We start from the raw sequence: 20,754 nt of genomic DNA, 5'->3' as shown, positions 1-20,754 counted from the left end.
CTTGTCTTTTGACGTCATTTTTTGGCCAGTGTCAGGCTATACGTTCACGATAACTACGGACTGATACTGGCGTCATGCTTAAAAACTACATACAAAAATCCGTAGCGTAGGTAAGTTGAGGGCAAAACTTGTGTTTTTCCTTTTGTTGTGTTTTTTTATATCTTTTTTTTTTTAACCGTACGGAGTGTAAAATGAGTAGCCTACCTAGTCTTTAACAGTGTTGTCTCTGTCAGAAAAAAACATTGTAATATCGCCTTACATGCGTCATATCTCGTCCTCCATGTCAAGGGTTGCTGTTGGATGGGGACCCCTTGAAAAGCGATTTGAGCACGTTTGTGTATTGCCCAAAATAAATGCTCTAGTTTGTTTTGTTTTGGTTTTTGTTTTTGTTTTTTGTGGGGGTTTTTTAGGGGGGGGGGGGGGGTCTTGGGGGTATTTTTCTTTGGTATTTTTTTATTTTTATTTTTTGCTTGTCCGTTTGTTCGTTTGTTTTTTTGTTTTTGTGTGTGTGTGTGTGTGTTTTGTTTTTTGTTTATTTTAATTGATTTGAATTTCCTCCATCAGCGCCCCCCCCCCCCTCACCCGCAAACCATCACAGCCGTAACCCACAGCTCCTGACATCGTCGCGATGCTACTCTGTGGATTACGCCCGTGTTATCTAGGTATTGTTCTGTATAGACCCAGCAAACAAATTTCCCCTTTAAATGACTTATTCAAAAAATATTTAATTTATATTTAGCCTATTTACGTCATTGATCTCAAGTTGTTTTTTGTTTTTTTACTACGGTGTTGTATAGTCGAATCCGGCAGTGAGAGAGTTCAGAATCCCACTTTTTTGCATGGCAGTCTGGGATATAAATAATCTATTTAAAGTGATCATCGGAAACACATCCTCAACACCACGTTTAATAGTCCAAGATCAAATACATTTATATTGTGATGCTGTCTTAATCGCTTAAAAGTTAAGTCAAACACATTGGTGATGCTATGTGTTTATGTAAAATATATCTGCCAGCCACATAAAACACACAAAATTAACGTTTATAGTTTTGGTTGATAGAAATTAGTGAGAACTTATCAATGCAATAATTACAGCGTAAGAGAGAGAGAGAGAGAGAGAGAGAGAGAGAGAGAGAGAGAGAGAGAGAGAGAGAGAGAGAGAGAGAGATTCAGACCGTAGACACGCCCATCCCACTTTTATTTCCACAGTGATCGCCCTTGGGGTCAGGAGAGTGGTGTGACGTAATTTCCGGAGCATAGTGTTTTTTCTTCTTCTCTTCCGTGTATCGTCATGGTGGGTGGTGTCGGCTTTTGTTTTTATTTATTTTCTTTGATATTGCTATGTTTTGCATGTTTGGTCATTAGCCTTTGCAAGCAGTTAGATATTTCTCATAGAAATATGTTCAAACTTTACGAAATTTACTTCTAATCCTTCTCTGTCATCTGAATTTAAAACTTCAGAAAACTTCCGCTCTTCTCTCTTTACCTTTCTCACTGAAATGACATGAAACCAGAATCATCCCATTTCTGTTGGGTTTTATTTTTTCACACAATGCTTTTTTCTTGCCTTTTGTCCATTGCTATTATAGATAATTTGTATCTGCTCACCAAAAGCAATCAAGTATGGGATGGTTTTATCTAAACCAAATTTTGAAGCAATTTTGAAGAGTCAGGACCATGGCCATTCATGACCAAGGAACACTTGAGTAGCCAAGGCCTATCACTATCACTATCACTGTCCGCTAATCTGACTGAAATTGCACTAACTTAAATACTTTGTAGGATATGGACATATGGGTAGGATATTGGATTGGCCTAAAGTTGCATCAGATAAGACTATGAAGTAATCAATTGAGGGCATTAGCTACAGAAGATGAAAACTAAACAGAAACAACCATCAAATTAAACAAGAAGTAGAAGTAAATGGATTTGTCGACCTAGGGGGTGCAGAAAAGATTGTAATAGAATTCAAAAGAAAAATTACTCCTGCAAAGAAAAATTTTAACGATGTTGATGACATGGGAGAAATAAACATCCAACATTAATACTAAAATTAACATTGTAGTCTTGGAGAAGGATAAAGTAAGGTGAAGAAGTTTTCTCTTGTTCTGGCGCATGCCCAACCATTATTAAAGGAATCAGAATAAGACATGAGATTTCTTCACTGCATTTACAGAAGAAATTTATGTAGAAAACAACAGTGGTGAAAGGAGAAATAGAAGGTGTTAGAAGAAGCGGAAGGCAAGGAATGGATAACAGATATATATCATAATTATCAATATAATGCGGATATGAATTTCTTGAAAAAAGTTGACAGCATAGAATATTTGAGAGGCCGATAATGGCAGATGTCTGCCACAGACGCAGCTCCAGATGGATTTTTTGTTCTCATCATTCTTGGTTGTCCCAAATTTTTCCAACAATAAAGACAAAAAAGACTTTATATAGAAACCTATTTTTACTTTTGAATACAAGACAAATTAGAAGTTGCTGCTATTATAATCATAAACAATTACTGTAAAAAAATAATTCGTCTAAATTTGGAATTGAAAAATCCCTCATTAGTCAGCTTCGGGTTGGTCTTAATGTAAATAGAAGTGGGAATTATCGTAGAGGATATCATATAGATATAAGTGAACTACAGAAACCTATGCTCTCACCTCTCAAGCAAAGGGATCGAGATTGATCCTGAGTGAAGTCGAGAATATTTCTCTGACTCTCCTACCCATCCAGCAGTGATTGGACTGCAGGGTCTATTAGATATGGTGGAAAGTACTTTGCGATAGACTTGCATCCTATCCAAGGGTAGCAAGCAATTGCTATTTTGTCTGTTTCACATTATAGAAACCAGGATAAACTCTGGCTCTAAGGGCCTAATGGCTCTGAAGGACTACTTTTTTAAAAAGCAAAACTATGGGTCACTTTTATTTTAGGCCATCAGTTGACGTAAAACTTTACAAAAAAAGTTGTCATTTTGTCTCTATGAAATATCGGGTTGATTTTTACTTTATCTTCTCTTTCATTTCAAATTTATAAGAAAAATGACATGGTTTTGCTGTCTAAAATGACACCATCCCTAATATTATAAAGAACCTGTTTTTTAAAATTATTATTATATAAAAGGCTATATAGGAACCAATGGTAGCGGCACCTGATTATCTGTCAATCTTTCTTTTTTCTTTTTTTTTTTCAGGCTGCTACACTAAAACCGTACCTTAATGCTGTTGAGCAGTCATTAAACGCAGCGATATGTCTACAAAATTTCAATTCCCAGACAGTGGAAAGGCACAACAAACCAGAAGTGGAAGTGAAGTAAGTGAATGATATCGTACTACGAGAGTAAATAACATATTTCAATAAATAAATGGAGAGAAAGATAAAGGGAGTAAATGTGACTCATAAATAAGGGAACAACACAAAATGAACGACGTTTCGGTCTTAGGCCTTTTTCAATAAATAACATTTGAACATTTATATAGTGCATTTCCATGAATTTACCAAGCTCAATGCTTCTCATTATGTTTCATTTATTCCCCCAGCAGGCTGTATGTAACCATGTTTCCATTTCATAAGTACTAGTTACCTGTTAACGAACACTCATATAATATCCATAGCAAGGTACTCGTTTGCACGTGAGTTTCGTTGGGTAATGTCTGTCAAGTACATTACCCAAGGACACAACGTCGGGACCAGAATTTTCCATGGCCACTGTCACCCATCCAGCCATTGATCATGCTTAACATTGCTAGACTTTTGTGACAAGATGAGATGTTCTTTATCTAAGTGTTTTCCATATACAATGGATAAAGCCAACCAATCTTTCAGGTCCAGCAGTGTTGATTTTATCATACTTTAGCGGCACCATTTGCATTACCATAGTCTAGTGGTATGACACTGTCCTTTGGATCGAAAGGTCCTGGGTTCAAATCCCGCTCTGAGTGGTGCATAGTTGAGTTGCATCCCTGGAAAAACCTCTTTACTCACATTCTCTCACCGTAATCAGGTGTAAAATGAGTACCTGCCATTAACAATGTTGTTTCTGTCCTAACGGGCATCATGTTTTATCCTGCATATTAAGCGTTGCTGTTGGCTAGGAACCCCTTGTAAAGCGATTTGAGCATGCTTTTGGATATTGCGCGATATAAAACCTCATGTTTTCTGTTGGGTTTTTTTTTTTTTTTTTTTTTTAAATTGACCCTCAAGTTTTCATTTTAACCACTAGTTCATACCATCATAATACCACTATGAGATGATGGGTCACATTTTATTAATATCGTTTTTGTCTTCCTTGTCCCTGGTTTTATGTTATCATACTTTTTTTTCTTCTTTTTTTTTAACCTCAGGGGGAACAAAGAACTGCTGTTAACTCCCATCGTCGTCAGTCGTAATGAGAGAGAGAAAGTTCTGATTGAAGGCAGTATCAATTCTTTGAGGATTAGTATAGCTATCAAACAGGTGAGGACATACAGTGCATCATCATCATCATTATTAGTATTTTTTTTTTTTTAACCTCAGGAATGAGAGACATCCAATGTTTGTCGTCACTTTGCCAGTTTAGTTTTATCTTCATCTTATACATACAACAATAATAATAATAGTAATAATAATATATACTTTATTCATCCAAAAAGATGGAAATTCATTTACAGACGTGGCATGCATGAAAATGTATAAACACAAATTTGAGAATCTATGGCGACAATGTATACATATATATATATATATATATATATATATATATATATATATATATATATATATATATATATATATATATATATATAAAATGCACAAAAATGTATAAATATACAACCAAGAACCAATAGCAACACTATATATTAATTTGATAAATTGAGATAGGCCATACCTCTGGGGATAGGGATATTGACCTTTAAAAAAAAGTATTATTATTAGTATTTTTATTGTTGTTGTTGTTGTTGTTCTGATACAAGCCAATATACATCATGATTTATTCCTTTTTCCTTTGACAGGCTGATGAAATAGAAAAAATTTTATGCCACAAAATGACACGTTTTATGATGATGAGAGCGGAAAACTTCACAATATTGAGGAGGAAAGCCGTAGCGGTAAGCATGTATTCTTTATTTGTGTAACTGTTGGCTAAACAATCAATCAGGAATGCCCCTTTCTGGCTAAAGCCAGAAAACCGGCTTTTTAAAAAATTTACAGCTTACCCTGTTGGTATTTTTCATTCAGAAATGTGAGTGGAGCAGGCACTTATGTTGATAATAACAAGAAATGAAGTGAGTAGGAAAGGGCCAGAAGACAACAGAGAATAACACTTCGCCAGGGCAATGGGGGCTCAAATCCGTGACCTACTGGTACGACAACTCCGCCTGGCCGGGGAGATCGTTACTCTGCCGTATGAGCTCTCCACGACCCCAGGCAGAGTTGTTGTACCAGTAAGGTCGCGGGATTCGAGCCCTCATCGCCACCGTAAAGTTTTTATTTTCTGTTGTCTTTTGGCAATTTCCTACTCACTTCATTTCTTCTTGTTTGGTATTGGTGACTTGATTTTTTTAAAAGATGAAAGTAATGGTTGTGTAAAGGCAAGAGTTAAGTTAACGTCTGATGGGTTTGTATTCTATGATTTAAGGGTGATACCATTTGATGAAGAGAAGCTTTGCACGAAATATTTTTATATATGTCCTTTACGAGAAAAATTTTCAGGCATCAGGCATTTTTAATTTTTAGAAAAGGGCATTTCTGAATCAATCTTTAATTCTCAAAGTGAGTCAGAAAGTGCAGAAAATTCAAGAGTGTATGAGAAGATTTTATGTAGTGATTTTACAAGTATTTATTCATAGTTTGAATTTTAAATAAGATATTTATTGAGAGAGAGCAAACTTAGTAAGAATTTATGAAACCTGTAACAGTCATCTTTCTATTCGAATAGTTGAGTGGTGGAATGAGAGGGACCAAGGCTTTACACCTTATTGCTACACACATTAGCCTAGTTTTCGTCTAACACACGCATATACACACAAAGAGCCCACGTACAGATGCACACATGTAATAAAGGAATTTTCTACAAACACACACACGTGGGTAACATTATTTCTTTGTGTCCTTTGTTTGAGATGTAACAGATGACCAGAGCATGCAAAACAGCGTGGTAGGGGCAGGGGGGGGGGCTCTTTGTTGGCTTCGTTTATGACTTGATAGGCCACTAACTTGCCTTTAACAAGTTGAAGGACATAGCTAAACTATTTTTACTGCATTTCTAAATATAGAAAGGTTAACAACTCCATTCATAAACGGGGTTGACCTTGTCCTCAATAATGGACTGGCGCGCTCGCTGTCAAAGCCAACTCGTCCTCAATACTGGACCGTCGCCCCACTGACTCAGTTATGCTCGTCTTCAATATTGGACCTGCGCGCTACTAGACTTAAGTATAACAATTCTTTTTTTGGGTTTGGGTTTTTTGGGGATTTTTTGGAGTATGGGGTGATTTAATGCACTTATAATTGTATATTGCCCGTCCATGGTAGCGTTAAGCCCTTTATGCTATCAATATTTAAATCTTCATGTTAATGGTGGACCAATACACATGTAGCACATAGAAGCAGACAGGGACAACCCAGTGATGCCAAAACTCCGGTTTCACCGGAAAAAACTCCGGTCTGGAGCAAAAAATTCCGGGCTCCGGGCAACTTCCGTCAAATTCCGGTGAGGTCAATTTGTTCCAAGGATACCCCCCCTTCCAATCACCACATCATCATCATTGCCACTAGTATTACAACCATCATCACTACCACTACTACTGCAACCACCACCACATCATCATCACTACCACTACTACCACAACCTCCACCACCACCACATCATCAGTACAACAACTACTACTACTACAACCACCACCACCACCACATCATCATCACTACCACTACCACAACTACCATCACTATTATATCCACCACCACATCATCATCACTACCACTACTACTACAACCACCACCACATCATCATCACTACTACTACTACTACAACCACCACAACCAAATCGTCATCACTACCACTACCACTACAATCACCACTACCACATCATCATCACGACCTCTACTACTACAACCACCACCACCACATCATCATCACTAACACTACCACTACAACCACCACCAACACCATTACATCATCAATACCACTACTACTACAACCACCACCACCACATCATCATCACTACCACTACTACTACAACCATCACCAACACATCATCATTACCACTACTACTACAACTACCACCAACACCATTACATCATCACTACCACTACTACTACAACCACCACCACCACATCATCACTACCACTACTACTACAACCACCACCACCACATCATCACTACCACTACTACTACAACCACCACCACCACATCATCATTACCACTACTACTACTACAACCACCACCACCACCTCATCATCACTAGCACTACTACTACAACCACCACCACCACCACCACATCATCACTACCACTACTACTGCAACCACCACCACCACATCATCATCACTGCAACTACCACTACTACTACAACCACCACAACAACATCGCTACCACTACTACTACAACCACCACCACCACCACATCATCACCATCACTACTACTACAACAACCACCACCACCACATCATCACTACCACTGCTACTACAACCACCACCACCACATCATCATCACTACAACTACTACTACAACCACATCATCATCACTACAACTACTACTAGTACTACTACAACAACCACCACTACATCATCATCATCACTACTTTACTACAACCATCAGCACCACATCATCATCACGAGCACTACTACTACAACCACCACATCATCACTACCACTACTACTACAACCACCACCACATCATCATTACCACTACTACTACTACAACCACCACCACATTATCATCACTACCGCCACTACCACAATATCATCACTACCATTTGTACCACCATCACCACCACATCAGCAACACTACCACCACTACTACAACCACCACCACATCATTATCATCACGACCACAACTACTACAACCACTATACCACCACCACATCATCATCACTACAACTACTACTTCAACCACCACCACCACCACCATATCATCATCACTACTACTACTACAACAACAACCACTATCACATCTTCATCATTACTACAACCACCAACACCACATTACCACCAATACTACAATCTCTACCATTAGGTTTTGGCGCTTTACTTCATTTGAAATAAGGAAACTTTGGGATTGTATTTGGCATTGTGTTTATTTATCATAATATAATTCTAATCAGTTATCTATTTAGAACTATACAATATGTAAACACAATATCATTCCAATTCCTTTTTCTTGTGTGCGGAAATTCCTCTTTCGGCATTGAAATTCCTACGAGTGGTGTCTGAAACTCCTGTGAGCCAAATTTAAAGTTGGCGTCTCTGGACAACCACTACAGCCATCATCATCACCACCACCACCACAGCCATCATCGTCATCATCACCACTACCACTCCCTTCACATCAATGATGTCCCAGATTTAACCCCAGAAAATATCCAGAATTTTGTCTCTGAAAAATTGTCAAGTCTGCGTTTTGTTATCATTTCATCTTGCCTTTACCGTCATTATCATTTCTGTTTTAAAATGTATGTCTTCTCCCCAATCCCTTAAGACTGGCTATTATATTATGTCTTTGTTATTGCTGATATTTGCATTATTTTTAGAATAATAGAATAAAAACCTTTTTCATCTTTTGGGGGTTCTAATAGCCCAGTTGGTAGAGCACTCGTTGCAACACAAAGGGTTCGAGATCGATCCTGGATGAAGTCGATTTTTAAAAATATTTTTATTAACCCTCCTCTCCTGATATTTGCATTATTTTTAGAATAATAGAATAAAAACCTTTTTCATCTTTTGGGGGTTCTAATAGCCCAGTTGGTAGAGCACTCGTTGCAACACAAAGGGTTCGAGATCGATCCTGGATGAAGTCGATTTTTAAAAATATTTTTATTAACCCTCCTCTCCCTTCCCCCCCCCCCCCCCCCCCCTCCCCCGTTCATCCATCAGTGGTTGGATAGCTGGGTCTGTTAGATCTATTAAAAAGTACTGTTCAATAGGTTAATCTCCTATCAAAAGGGTTGCAGGCAATTGCTATTGTTTGTTTCACGTTATAGAAATGGGGATAAACTCCGGCTTTATGACTTTATGACTACAATTATTTTTTTTCTCTTTTACTCCCACCAACAACACACAGGGTTACGACATCAGTTTCCTGATCACCAATTTCCACACGGAGCAGATGTACAAACACAAACTGGTGGCCTTTATCATCCACTTCATGGAGGAGATTGACAAGGAGATCAACTTCCTCAAGCTAGCTCTCAACTCCAGGGCCAGAATTAGCGCCGAGGAATTTCTTAAAAGATTCTAACGAGTACTACATTCCATTTTGTTTTACAAGGCGTATGACTAGGGTGAGAGAGGTAAAATTTAAACCAAAAAAGTGTGAGCTCAAAGCGCTTTACAAGGGTTCCCTGACTGACAGCAACACATGACATGTAGAAGAGACATGACGTCTGTTAGGTGATATTACAATTTTTTCTGACAGATACAATGATGGCCAGGTATTCATTTTACAGCTGAGTACGGTGAGAGAATATGAGTAAAGAGCCTCTTTCCATGAACTCAACTATGCGCCGAGCGAGGCTTGAACCCAGGACCTTCTGATCTGAAAGCAAGTGTCATACCAGAAGATCGCATAGGTAAGTTGTGTAACCTTGTGGTATGACACTCACTTTCAGACTGGTAGGTTCCTGGTTGAAGTCCTTGTAAAAGGCTCATTACTCACATTATCTCACAGTACTCAGATGTAAAATGAGTACCTGGCCGTAAATGGTGGTGTATCTGTTAGAAAAAATATTTAATTTTCTTCTACACCCATCATGTCTTATCTTACATGTTAAGTGTTGCTGTTGGCAAGGGGGATGAAACCATTCATCTTAACTATGCCACTACCACATTAAATCATTCATCCTGTTTTGTTAATAAAGGGGAAACCTGAAACGTCCATTTTATCTGTTTTCTTATATTAAATTGAAGCTTAAATTCAATTTCACATTGTTATTTAATGCATTCTTATGACATCATATCTTATCTTAATAATGATAATGCTGAAATCTTAGATAGCATTGTAACAATGAAACATCAGACTGAGCGTATAAATAGGGAAGAAAAGTTGTGACGTGACACCTTCTACTTTTCAAATTAAGAAATTAAGGTGCAGGCACCAGTGTAAGATAAAGATCTGAAAAAGTGTGTATGAAAGGTGCCAGACAAAGCAAGAAAGAAAAATACAAGATAACAGCCATCCTAAAAACTCTGTCTACCTCGACTTGGGGATCGAACCTCAGACCTTCTGATTACCGGTCTACTTTTCCAGCTCCAAAATCCTTGGAAGTGTGTATGTAACGTTTCCTTGGGAAGACTTTTATGAATAGGTTACATATCAAATTAAAAGGTGGCATAACTATTTTAGTAGTGGGATGTGTATAGGCAGATTTTGATGAATTTGGGATGCAAAATAGCAAGGATGGATGACTTTACTGATGACCAGCATATATTTACACTAAAAAATAAGATGCCATCTCTCTGAAACCAGAAGATCAATTATACAAGGTATCTATCCAGTCCTCCCTAAGAGTGGATAGGAACCAGTTTTGTAATTTTTACGTCACACTTTTGTTCCCTATTACAAATTACATTGGCTTATACATACACAATCACTCACACACATGCACACAATACCACATACACTAGATGCCCATCATACTTCTTATACCATCGACTGAAATCAAAACAGATATGTTTTAAGTACCCTTCACTGCTAATATTTTGGTTCATATTTATTCATGCGTGTATTTTTACTTTTTTCTCTTTTCAGAAAAGAGAGAGTGGACACTGAATCGAGCAGCCTTTCATATCACGTTTCTGCACTGTTTGTCTCAGTATCTTGTGTTATTGAATTCTTTATTATATATATTTCAAATATAGTATTTATTTCATCTGTTTATGATTGGTTCTGGGCTCAGAGAGGTGAATAAATGAATTGTGAGTGTTTAGCGTGTCTGATTAATTGACTAGTGTGTGAAGAGATTCTATGATCTCAGATAATGGCTGTACTTTGAAAAACAATTTTTTTAAACAAAAAATTTTGACCAGGATACTCATCTTTCAAATAGCAATCAATTAAAATGACCATCATCTTGTTTCCAAAAAAAAAAATAACAACCCGAGGACTTCAATGAAGGATGAGTTTTCTGGCCCAAATTTTTTTTCAATGTGTTTGTTTGTTTTGTTGGGTTTTCTTTAGTATGGAAGATAAGTGAGTGTTCAGCAAAACAGCTATGCAGTAGGAAAGGCTTGAGTAGTTTTCCAAGTGTCTCCATGAACTTGGTCTTCTCCACCTCCTAATCTTCATCGTCATTATTGTTATTTCCATCATCTTCTTCCTATTCCTCCTCTTCTTTTTTTTTCTTCTTCCTTCTCTCCTTCTACCACTTCTTTCCTTCTTTTATTTTAGATATTGTCTGATATCTTTTTGTTTTAATTCATTTTCTAGATAGACCTAACTTTAAGACAGAAGGATCCTTTTTATTTTGTGCTTAGGAAATAAAATCCTACGACTGATTGATTATGCATAATCCAGGACAACAACAAAAACCTTTTTAATCGAGCAGCACATTGCCTTAAATTGAATCTATGTGGTCGTTTAAGTATAATCTCTCATATATTTATCATTATCAGTGCTGATGGTAAACATTTCTCTCTTTTTTCACTTTAATAAACCGTGAGCTCTGATTTATTAACTGAGGGCTTTTGTTACTACCCGATTCAATCCCTTGACTGGTGGTGACCAATAAATATTGATTACAAAGACCCACTCTACTGGACTGGTATCTCAGCATTGGGGCTTGTGAGTTGTGAGTTTCACCGATCGTTGAAAACCACCAAGCGTTTTAACTCTCTCCTTACCGATGATTTCAGTAGTTACCCAAAAATGGCAGGCCTACCCAGCAGACAAATTGATTTTTTAAACTCAAACAATCTCTCTACAAAACAACTTTATGTTCTTATTAATTAAACAAAGATCATTGTTCAAAGTTTGTGATGTACAAAATAAATCTGAATAAGAAAAATTTATATTTTATCGCAACAAATGTGACGATTTCGCTGTAGGTGGTAAGGAGAGGGTTAATTGAGATGATCACGTAAAAGAGTTCAATTTTTGTTGCCCACAACTAAGGGATAGACGAAATCAGTGACAATCGCATTCCTGAATAATTTATTTCTTTTTTTTTTCATTTTAAATTTAAAGGTCATGATAATGATTGAATAATTTTATGTTTTCTTTCGAGTTGCAGATTTGATATCTATAGATTTGAAAGAATGATTGAGTTTCTACTTTGCATTATTTTCTGTTGCTTTCCGCTTGTTATAAGCCATAGTTCACCTGCTGACTTGGAGCATTCTTTTGTTGATTTATGCAAAGTTGTTTGTTATACAATATAACATTTGTATTGTGTGGTTGTATTTGTTATACAATATAACATTTGTATTGTGTGGTTGTATTGGTTATACAATATAACATTTGTATTGTGGGGTTGTATTGTTTGTTATACAATATAACTTTTATTGTGTTGTGTGAAATAGTTGAGGCATTTGCTTGGCTCAAAACGTTACATTATTACAGGGCTGCCAAGTCCTACCCGCATTTGGAGACTTTGTGCTGTTGTCCCATACATGCCAAAAATGTCCTGTATTTTCCCTGAACTAAAAAACAAAAATGCATATTTGTTCCATTCTACAGTCCACTGGGTTTGGGTTTTTTTAAGATTATTATTCAAAGATGCCACTTGTGATATTATTACCCGTGATATCACCACTCCTCGGTCTGTCCCACCGTCACCCATACCTGCCAACCCTTTCACTTTTGGCGGAATCATTCCTATTTTCACTCTTTCTTTTCTACAATTCCAGCATTGTCTCTAAAATTCCGATTTTCAAAAATGTTAATGATGATGATGGTAAGAAGAAAAAAAATGAAAGGGGGGGTGGGGGGGGGGTAGTTTTGCCAGCTGTACTGGAATACTGTCTTTATGTGTTTGGTGGCAAAGTTGGTGGTCATTTTGATAGGGAATTATCCATTGTTAAGAAATTCCTATTTTCTGATCTTCTGATTCCACTTTTGGAATATGAAGGGTTGGCAGGTCTGCGTCACCCCAAAGTTGTCTCTCATTTTAACTTTTTGAATTTGGCAGCCCTGGTCTTACGTAACGGCCCCTGCTTTAGTTTAGAAAATAATCTTGCTACACTTTGCCTATGTATATTTAGTTGAGAATTGTTTTCTGTTGAATTAAGTTGTTACTGTTATTTTGGAATTTTTTTATGTTTTTGATCTATGTGATTATTTTGATGACTGATGTGCCAGTTTTTTTTTAATGTAAAGCAAAAAAAAAACCAACAAAACAAACCAAAAAACACCAATCAGGCTTGATTGAAGCTGGATGTGGTTTATTGGAAGATTTGCTTATTTCATGATGTATCTTTTGTTTTTCTCAAATCTGGAACAACCCGTTGACTTTGGCTTGCCCTTTGTCCCAGTTGATAGAGCATTCGCTGGACAAGCAAAGGGGATATGACAGGATAAGTTACTGGGTCTGTTATTTTAGATTTGGTGGAAAATACATTGTGATAGACTAGAGACTTTCCAAAGGATAGCAAGCATTTGCTAGGATCGGTTTAACACTACAGAAAGCAGAGTTACTCTGGCTTCATGATTTTTTAATTCCTTTTTTTTTGTTCTTGTTTTTTTTATAGTGAACGGTTGATTAATGCCACTGACCGGTAGGACCGCCCTATCCGTCTCTGCCATCTATTCTATAATTCCTAAATAGAAGTCCATGTTTCTCGACTTTCTTGTTTGGGGGAAGGATGCATTCATTTTGCCCAAGCCCTGGCTTGGATCCCGTGGTAGTAGACTGGAATGTGTTGAATGTAAACATATTCTGCGAGAGATAACTGTGTGTATGAAATCATTTATGTGGGCTTCTCCTTTTATGTAGGTCTTTCCTAGAAGATTTTTATTCTTTTTTATTTATTTTTTTATTATTATTTTTTAATTTGTTTATTTTCAATGCTAAATTGTATTCACGTGTCATTTTATTTTGTTATTCTTCTCAAGTTCAAGTATTGTTTTCATTTCTTTGGTGGAAAATACAAAGAATTTTTGACCAATCCGAGCAGTTGGGTGATATTTTGTTTGCCAATGACTTAATACATCTGACATCTGTGATGTCTGATTTTGATTTTATTCTCCCCAACTAGTTGAAATAGTGTGTGCAGTTACATCAGGCCAGGCATAAATAGTGTGTTCAGTTACATTAGGCCAGGCATAAATATTGTGTTTGGTTACATCAGGCCAGGCGTAAGTAGTGTGTTTGACACCAGGCCAGGCGTAAGTAGTATGTTTGGTGACACCAGGCCAGGTGTATAACTAGAATTATTAACTTGTCTCTAGGGGATTAATATTTCTGCACTTCAAATACATAGTGCCCTCCCAGATGACTTATAGACTCATAGTAATAGACTGATAGTTTGTTTTTAAAATATCTATAAAATGACGTATTGCCTTTTAATAGTAGTGTGTTTTGGGGTGTATTTACGTATTCATATTTGTTTTTTTTTGCTTTTAAAATAGTTTTACTTCTCTGAAAATCTGTTCATGATGTTCGAGATCATTTAGCCATTTTTATACCATATATGACTCAATCTGAGGGTGCCTTTATCAATCAACCATCAGCCAGTTAGCTGCTGTACTTTTGGGAAGGATACATGTTTATAAATTTGGCCAGAAAACTCGTCTTCCAAATATTGATAGATTTAAATGACCCTCATCTTGGCAATAACTCTCAAACCTGGGATCTCGCTAGGTCTTCCTTAAGTTCCAGGTTTGAGAGTTTTTACCAAGATGAGGGTCATTTACATTGATCAATATTTAAAGGACAAGTTTTCTGACCAAATGTTTAAAATCGGAGACCCCATTCTTCTGTGATGTAACGAAACTGCACTATCCTCACATAATCCTCCACTATCATCATTGTTGCATTCATCCTCCATCCCTTAAGCTTTAGACCTACCACTACCGTAAGGTAAGAAATTTGATTTTATGTCTCAAAGTGATGAATATTTTAGAGTAACTGAAATAACGAGTAATTTAAATATAAGATAAAATTATGGAGTTACGAAATTAAGAACATCAGTGTGGGCTGATTTATTTGAAACTCTACGCTTCTCACGCACTATTTCCTTCTTTTTTGAAATTCTAGAATGGGGTCCCTGTTAAATACACGTCTCTTTCCAGAGGTTAGCGGGGTACTGATAAAATAATTAAATCTTCAACTTCATGCTTTAAAATATGACACAGCACCACTGCTACTTGGTTTGACACAATCATGTCGTGTTTCTCTCTGATCCGCTGGTTTTTTTAGAATACGAAATCACACACCTGTATCAACTTGTAGTCAAAGACTTAGAATACAGTGGAGTCTGGTTATGATAAACTCATTGAGACTAGAAAAAAAAAATGTAAATCTTAAGGTTAACTTTATCCATATTTCAAGGAAGAGCACTGTGGTTTGACAACCTTGCCAATAGTAAGGAGTGGTCGTTTGTATTGCTCGAGTTGCAGGCAACAAAGACGGTAAGCTGATCTTTTGGCTTCTTTCAACTGCTACATACATACTTCACCCTTGAAAGCATGTCCCTATAGTAAGGCAGGAATCTGAAGAAGATGGCTGTTCCAGCAGCCTCTGGTGCGATTGCGAGCAGCAACTGATGATCGAGGTCGGGGATTGTGTATGAAGGTGGAGAAAGATGGCCACCATGGCAGAGAACATGTCATTAAAACTGGAGCATCTTGGATTTTTGGTTATTACAGGCAGACTGATCAGTTGGCTTGTAATATTAGGATAAAAACGGGAGTGTATTTCAGAAGATTTTATCGTTAGCAAATTTAATCTTATCTGGCCTCCACTGTACCTATTGTATACCTCTCTCTCTCTCTCTCTCTGCTTTATGTTTTAATTTTAAAGTTTGTTTATTCAATCCAAATGATGAATCAAATAATGTAGATTGCTTGTGTGATTATTCTACTACCATTGACAATGTGCTAAGTGTGAATGGGCCTGTGCGTAAGTGTGTGGATGGGGTGAGGGAGGGAGGGGGTGGGTGTATGCATTTATTATGTATATCGGCTATGATCGAATAAAATTTATTTATGAATAAAATCCTATCAAAATGTATTGGCTTAGATATTTGTCATTTCTCAGTTGTAACTTATTACTTCAAATTTGAGCTTTTGTATAACGCAATATCCACTTAATGTGCTCAAAGCGCTTTACAAGGGCCAACATGTAACATGTAGAATGAGACATGATGCCTGTTGGGCGATAATACATTTTTTTTCTGACAGAGACAACGCTGTTAACAGCCAGGTACTCATTTTACACCTGAGTACAGTGAAAGTGTGAGTAAAGAGCTTTTTGCAAGGACTCAACTATGCGCATAGCGAGGCTCGACCTTGGGACCTTCCGATCCAAAAGCAAGTGTCATACCACAAGACCACATAGCTGTACAATCAATCGGGGGTATTATGTGGTCTAATGGTATGACACTTTCCTTCAGACTGGAAGGTCCAGGATTTGAGTCCTGCTCTAAGCAGTGCACAGTTTGAGTCCTTGGAAACGACTCTTTACTCAAATTCTGTCACTGTGTAAGATGGAGTGCCTGGCTATTAACAACGTTTTCTTTGTCGGGGGGGGGGGGGGTAATATCACCTAACAGGCATCATGTCTCGTCCTACATGTTGACTGATGCTGATGGCTAGGGACCCCTTGTAAAAGCACTTTGAGCAGACTTTTCCTAGGACTGAAACCAGTCTTTTTTATGTACAGGGATAAAGCCCTACCATTGAGCTGTAGAAAATCCCCAACCATCTGATTTAGTGGAGGGAGTGAAATTCTAAGCTCCTGACAGATTTTACAAATTTGGATTAAACTTAAGCTTAGGTCATTGTTTGTTTTGTTTGTTTTTAAGGGTTTTACGGCGCTTGCAACACATTTAGGTTATATCAGCGCCAGTAAAAAGGAAGAAAATGGGATAGTAAAAAGTTCTAGAATTACAATTGAAGCATCCAAGAGAAAGTAAGACATAGGGGAACTGGGAACAAATAGGGATCAGATGTAGATTCCAAGAGCATATCACCAATGTACTTAGTTTGAGATCACCTATAAGTCTCATCCGGACACAAGAACAAAATCCAACAAAGAGGAACACACTCAAATGCTTACATTATACATTAAAAAATAACAAATATACTAATACATAACAGAGAGATGATTTACAAGGAAAAAATATCATCTCCCAAAACAATAACTATGCATTTGACTGTTTCCCTCCCAGCCAGGACTCCGACCAGGGCCAGGAAAAAAAACAAAGTAATCTCATTCCAAGACAAAGACAGAAAGCATGTTGGAAAACAGATATAAGGGGATAGAAGACACAGTGTGTACCTCCCTGCCCGCTATGGGAGGTCAGGATCCCCACCCAGTAGCTTAGGTCATTCTTCACAAATCACCATCATATGAAATAAGAAGATAAGGTAGGTGAGTTACTTACAATAATATTTTGTGTTTGTTTTTAAGGGCTATCCGACACATTGAGTTCATATCAGTGCCAGTAAAAAGGAAGAATTCTAGATTAAAAATTGAAAGCACGCGAGAAAAAGTAATTTATATTTTAATTTATTTTTAAGGGTTTTAAGAATTACAATTAAAGCATCCAAGAATAAGGCAGACAAAGGGGAATTTGTTCTAATAGGGAACAGATGTAGATTCCAAGAGCACACTATCAACGTACTTAGTTTGAGATCACCTAAGTCTCATCCAGACATAAGCTCAGGTCCCTACTAAGAGGAATACACTCAAATGTTTACAAATCATATATAATATATAAACAAAACATAATACAGTGGATAACAGAGAGATGATTTACAAGGAAAACAATATAATCTCCCAAAACTAACTATACATTTGACTGTTTCCCTCCCAGCCAGGACAAAACCAAGTGATCTCATTCCAAGACAAAGACAGAAAGCATGTTGGAAAACAGGCATAGGGGGAATAGAAGACACAGTATGTACCTCCCTATGGGAGGTCAGGAACCCCACCCAGGAGAAAAAGTAAGTCAAGGGAACAAATGAAGATACCAAGAGCACACTATCATTATAAGTGTACTTAGTTTGAGATCACAGAATTCTCATCTTGACACAAGCTCAGGATCCCACTTAGAAGATTACATTAAAATGTTTTCAAACGTTATAAATTCAAAACAAAAACTGGAACAGTACTTAAACACACATGATTTACAATTGGGGAAAAAAACACCTTTCAAAACTGTAACCAAGTAATCCCATTCCAAGACAAAGACTGGAAACAAACTCGAAAAACGGATAATGGGGGAATAGAAGACGCAGCAAGTGACCCACTGCCCACCATGGGAGGTCAAAAGACCCCACCCAGGGGCCAGGACAAAACAAATCCAAGTAATCCCATTCCAAGACAAATACAGAAAGCAAGCTCGGAAAACATATGTAGATGGATAGAAGACAGCAAGTGACCTCCTGCCCACAGTGTGTTTGGTTTTCCGACAATATTTTATGATAAAACAACACGACTCAAGATTACTAAAATAATGCATTATATATTAATCTGTTTATTGTGATTACAAAGAAGTAGAAAATTGTTGTAATTACCAACAAAAAATTTCTTTTTTAAAAATGACAATAAAAAAAAAACCCCGAGTATAATGTAATAAATTCAGGATTTCCAGCTTGTCCTAGGATTCCTATCAACTACGCCAACTCCATTACAACCCTGGCTGCACTAACAAAACAAAAACAAAAAAGCCATACTTATTCGTTTTGGCCACAAACTTTTAAACTTTGCATAATATTATTGAATCAAGGTGGCCCTCATATTGTCAAAAATTCTTAAACCAAAGACTGTCAAAATCTGACGAGTTGAGATACGACAATACAGCAAGACCCCTGCAAAATTAAATGTTAAAATTAACGACACCAAGTTCTCAAAAAAAAGTAAAAATATATCTTTCTCTTTCTAATTTAAACAAAAAAAACACAATAGCAGAAAACTTGAATAATTTGTAATCTGTGATATAAACAAAATTGGGTTTTGTAACTGCCTTTAGAACGTAATAACATGCGATTGCAAACGTTTTGTGTCATAATAATAATATCCAGGGATGTCCCTTGCAAAAATTTTTAATTTTTCATGTAAGGACCATATGAAAATAGTTAACGCAAACTTCTCTTCATCAAATAGTATTACCCTTAAATCATAAAAAAGGACAAATATCCATCTAGCTCCTCCTTCAGTGTTGATTTTAAACAATCAATTGTTAAATCTTTTTTTTTAATGAAAAAAAACAATACAAGTCTCCGGCAAAAAATTTTTTTTAAAAAGTATAGCTGGAAGATTTCAAAAAAGCAAGTTTTCAAGCATTAACCGGACAAAGGGCATTTCTGAATATCAAAAAGTCTCTCACAATGATGAAAGAAACCATCATCATCAAAGCAAAATAACACGCATTTGTAATCAGGATAGTCTAGAATCCTATGAGAGAGATAAGGAATAATATTTTAAATTAGAAAAAAGATAGTAAAGAATGTTGAAGCAGCACCAAAGAAAGGTCAAAACATTTTTATCCATTATCCAGCTGATTTGCAGGCCCCGGTGTTCAATTGGTAGAGCACCAGCTTCACACACAAAGGGACCGAGATCGATCCCGGGTGCAGTCAATATTTTTTTCTCTGACCCCCCCCCTCCCGTCCACCCAGCAGTGATTGGGTAGTTGAGTCTGTTAGATATGGTGGAAATTACTTTGTAATAGACTAGCATCCTATCATAAGGGAAGCAAGTAGTTGCTTTTGCTGTTTCATATTATAGAAACTGGAATAAACTCGGGCTTTATGAGCCTAATAGCTCTGAAGGACTACTTCTATGTATTTTAAATCAGCTGCTTTGAAGATCAATCTGGACCATAAAATTGAAATTAAATTTATAAAAGTTGATGATGGAGAGATAGAGTTACAATTATTTTCAATTTTTTAAAAATACAGTGATTTTAAAAATAAAGAAAAAGTATAAACAAAAATAGAATTTCTTGTTTCCACTTGCCTTTAAGAGACGAACGACAAAAGCTGATGACACATCTCTCTGCTGTTATAAGTACACGTACAAGCAATATAACCAAAATGTCATTCTTCCCCATTCTTTTCTAAGTAAAACTCGAGGTCTTAAAAATCAATAAAGGAAAACAACCAAAACTGGAAATGACAGCAGACCGTGTTTACAAACAAGACAACGGGTGCATTTTATGTAACCCAAAAAAAAATTTATAAATAAATAAAATTAAAAACATTCAAGTCGCATTGTGACTATTTAATAATGTCTTTCTGTTAGTGATTGCAGCACTTCCGACTTCAAGGCCATTTCCAATTGGCATCAACAAAAAGGTGATAAGGAATGAAGGGGGAATGGGGGGTCAAAAGTTTGTAGATCAGTATTAATATGCTGTCAATGTAAAATAAAAAGTATAAGTACAAACAGGGAACA

At 36.8% G+C, this 20,754-nt stretch overlaps 1 protein-coding gene across 2 annotated transcripts; it reads left to right on the top strand.

Moving 5' to 3' along the window:
• Positions 1-1,207: 1,207 nt before the first annotated feature.
• LOC144974733 (actin-related protein 2/3 complex subunit 4-like) lies at positions 1,208-16,358 on the top strand. Of its 2 annotated transcripts, XM_078917932.1 has the most exons (6): positions 1,228-1,294; positions 3,194-3,312; positions 4,344-4,455; positions 4,992-5,087; positions 9,258-9,477; positions 10,944-16,358. In XM_078917932.1, the coding sequence occupies exons 1-5, from the start codon at positions 1,292-1,294 to the stop codon at positions 9,432-9,434; spliced, it is 507 nt and encodes a 168-aa protein (XP_078774058.1). In that variant the 5' UTR covers positions 1,228-1,291; the 3' UTR covers positions 9,435-9,477; positions 10,944-16,358. The 2 variants fall into 2 exon arrangements, with proteins under 2 accessions (XP_078774057.1, XP_078774058.1); XM_078917931.1 differs by lacking the exon at positions 10,944-16,358 and having other exon boundaries at positions 1,208-1,294.
• The last annotated feature ends 4,396 nt before the right edge of the window (positions 16,359-20,754 follow it).

Source organism: Berghia stephanieae, chromosome 6, assembly GCF_034508935.2.
Source record: "Berghia stephanieae isolate SIO BIC M18660-M18661 chromosome 6, UCSD_Bste_1.3, whole genome shotgun sequence".
Taxonomy (NCBI): Eukaryota; Metazoa; Mollusca; class Gastropoda; order Nudibranchia; family Aeolidiidae; genus Berghia; species Berghia stephanieae.
This window is presented reverse-complemented; position numbering and strand designations above follow the sequence as displayed.